Here is a 1,713-nt window from a genome sequence, read left to right as displayed (position 1 = left end):
AAAAAAGGTCTGTACGCCTGCAGAAAATTAAACAGATCCTTTCTTGGCAATTTCAAATTCAGATGCCTCAGCTAGAGTCAGTTAGCGGTTTTACTTTTTCTCTGTGGAGAGCTAAAAGTATAAAAGACCAACCACTTCTAGTGCCCGCAATGCCATACGAAGCAAAAGAAGGCATATGGCCCCCAGTCTGGGTCTCAAGTTTAGTTGCAGTTCTCACGTTCAAATTGTCCCACCAGTTCTTTTATCTTTTTTATAGGTTTCTCAATTATGTAAATAAAGTGTAACTTTCTCACTCCGTTTCTGATTCCCTCATCTTTTCAAATGGGTTTCGCAAAATGGAAATGCTGGGTCACTGACTTCTGGGGTCTGTTACTGGGCTTCTGTACCCTGAAGAAATGTAAAGCCATGTTCTGGTGACAAGCAGTGCACAGTCTGCTTTAAATGAATCTGAAAAGCCCCCTAACCAACAATAAAAACCCAAATGAATTAGCTCGGGAAGAAACTGAACAAGGTCCTTGGTCAGGCATCTGAAAGAATTTCTTAAAAGCCACAAAGAAGTCCGATAGTTCTGATTCTCTGTATTTCTTCTTGCAAAGAAAGGGAAGTAGGAAGCATAGTTTCACTGGTTTTCTTTCAAGGAGAGAAGCAGAATGGTGGGTTTTTACCTCGCTCTGAAGGATCATCACTGCATGGTTGAAATGGTGATGCTCTAAGGTGGCAGAGGTTCCATAGAGTTGGGCCAGGGCAGAGCCACTCCTGAAAGAGGACAGACACGTGAGTGACCATGGCCCTTCCACATCAACAATCTCCTCCACACCGGCTCTTTGGATCACACTGCTTCTCCTGTTTTTACAAAGGACCATGGGCAGATACATTCTCAGGTAACCACTTGTGGGGTTCACAAATCTATAAAGTAAACCTTTTGGGAACCTGCTGTGTGTTAGGCTAGACACAGTGGGTGATACCACCATGAAAAAGACATAGTCCACGCTGCCAAGAAATGTACAAACTAGTAGGGAGATGCGATGTGGTCCTAAGGGAAAAGAATGGACAGACCACACAATATAAATGCCGTAGGAAGTGTTTCAGTTCAGTCAAAGAGCTCTCGGTGTTCTGAGGACGAGAGACATGATTCCTGGCTCTGGGGGTCAGGGTAGGCTTCATGAGCTAAATCTTATAACGTTTCTGAGTATCCAGGATGAATGTCATATACTAAATGTATCTGCTATTCCATGGGAAAGACCTTGCGAATACTATGTAGAACCCATTTAATCTACTTTACATGTAAGGTTGACAAACTTCAACCACGGTTTTCCAACCTATGGTCACACTGTGATATATCAGTGTCCAACTCCAGAAAGTTCTCTGGACTTGAAGTCAGAACTCAGCTCTCAGTAACAGCTTTGGATCATTACTTGGTTGTTTGAGAATCAGTTTCTTTGTCTCTAAAATTATGATAATACTCTCTACCTTACCTGCTATTCATGAGACTACAATAAAATATTTCTAAGTGCCCATCATAGTGCCAAGCATGTAAGTAGGTTGTAGTCTATACTACTTAAAACACATAGATATTTCCATTTAAAACAAATAAAATGTTAATTAATACTTGAAAGGATTCTTTTGAATTATCTGTAAGTTTTAATCAGGGGGTATTATTTCTTTCAATCTTCCCTAACCTATATCATTTAATAAGTGACAATTTGTTAGGCT

At 40.6% G+C, this 1,713-nt stretch overlaps 1 protein-coding gene across 1 annotated transcript in view; it reads right to left on the bottom strand.

The window, feature by feature from the left end:
* PDE11A (phosphodiesterase 11A) overlaps positions 1 to 1,713 on the bottom strand; it is a 423,540-nt gene that overhangs the window by 68,631 nt on the left and 353,196 nt on the right. The window contains exon 15 of the mRNA XM_010859770.1: positions 666 to 756. Within this exon, the coding sequence (XP_010858072.1) occupies positions 666 to 756 (91 nt within the window). The remainder of the gene's footprint in view (positions 1 to 665; positions 757 to 1,713) is intronic.

The sequence above is a fragment of the Bison bison genome, unplaced genomic scaffold (assembly GCF_000754665.1).
Source record: "Bison bison bison isolate TAMUID 2011002044 unplaced genomic scaffold, Bison_UMD1.0 scf7180017864460, whole genome shotgun sequence".
Lineage (NCBI taxonomy): Eukaryota > Metazoa > Chordata > Mammalia > Artiodactyla > Bovidae > Bison > Bison bison.
The sequence above is the reverse complement of the archived record's forward strand: the minus strand, read 5'-3'. Positions and strand labels throughout refer to the sequence as shown.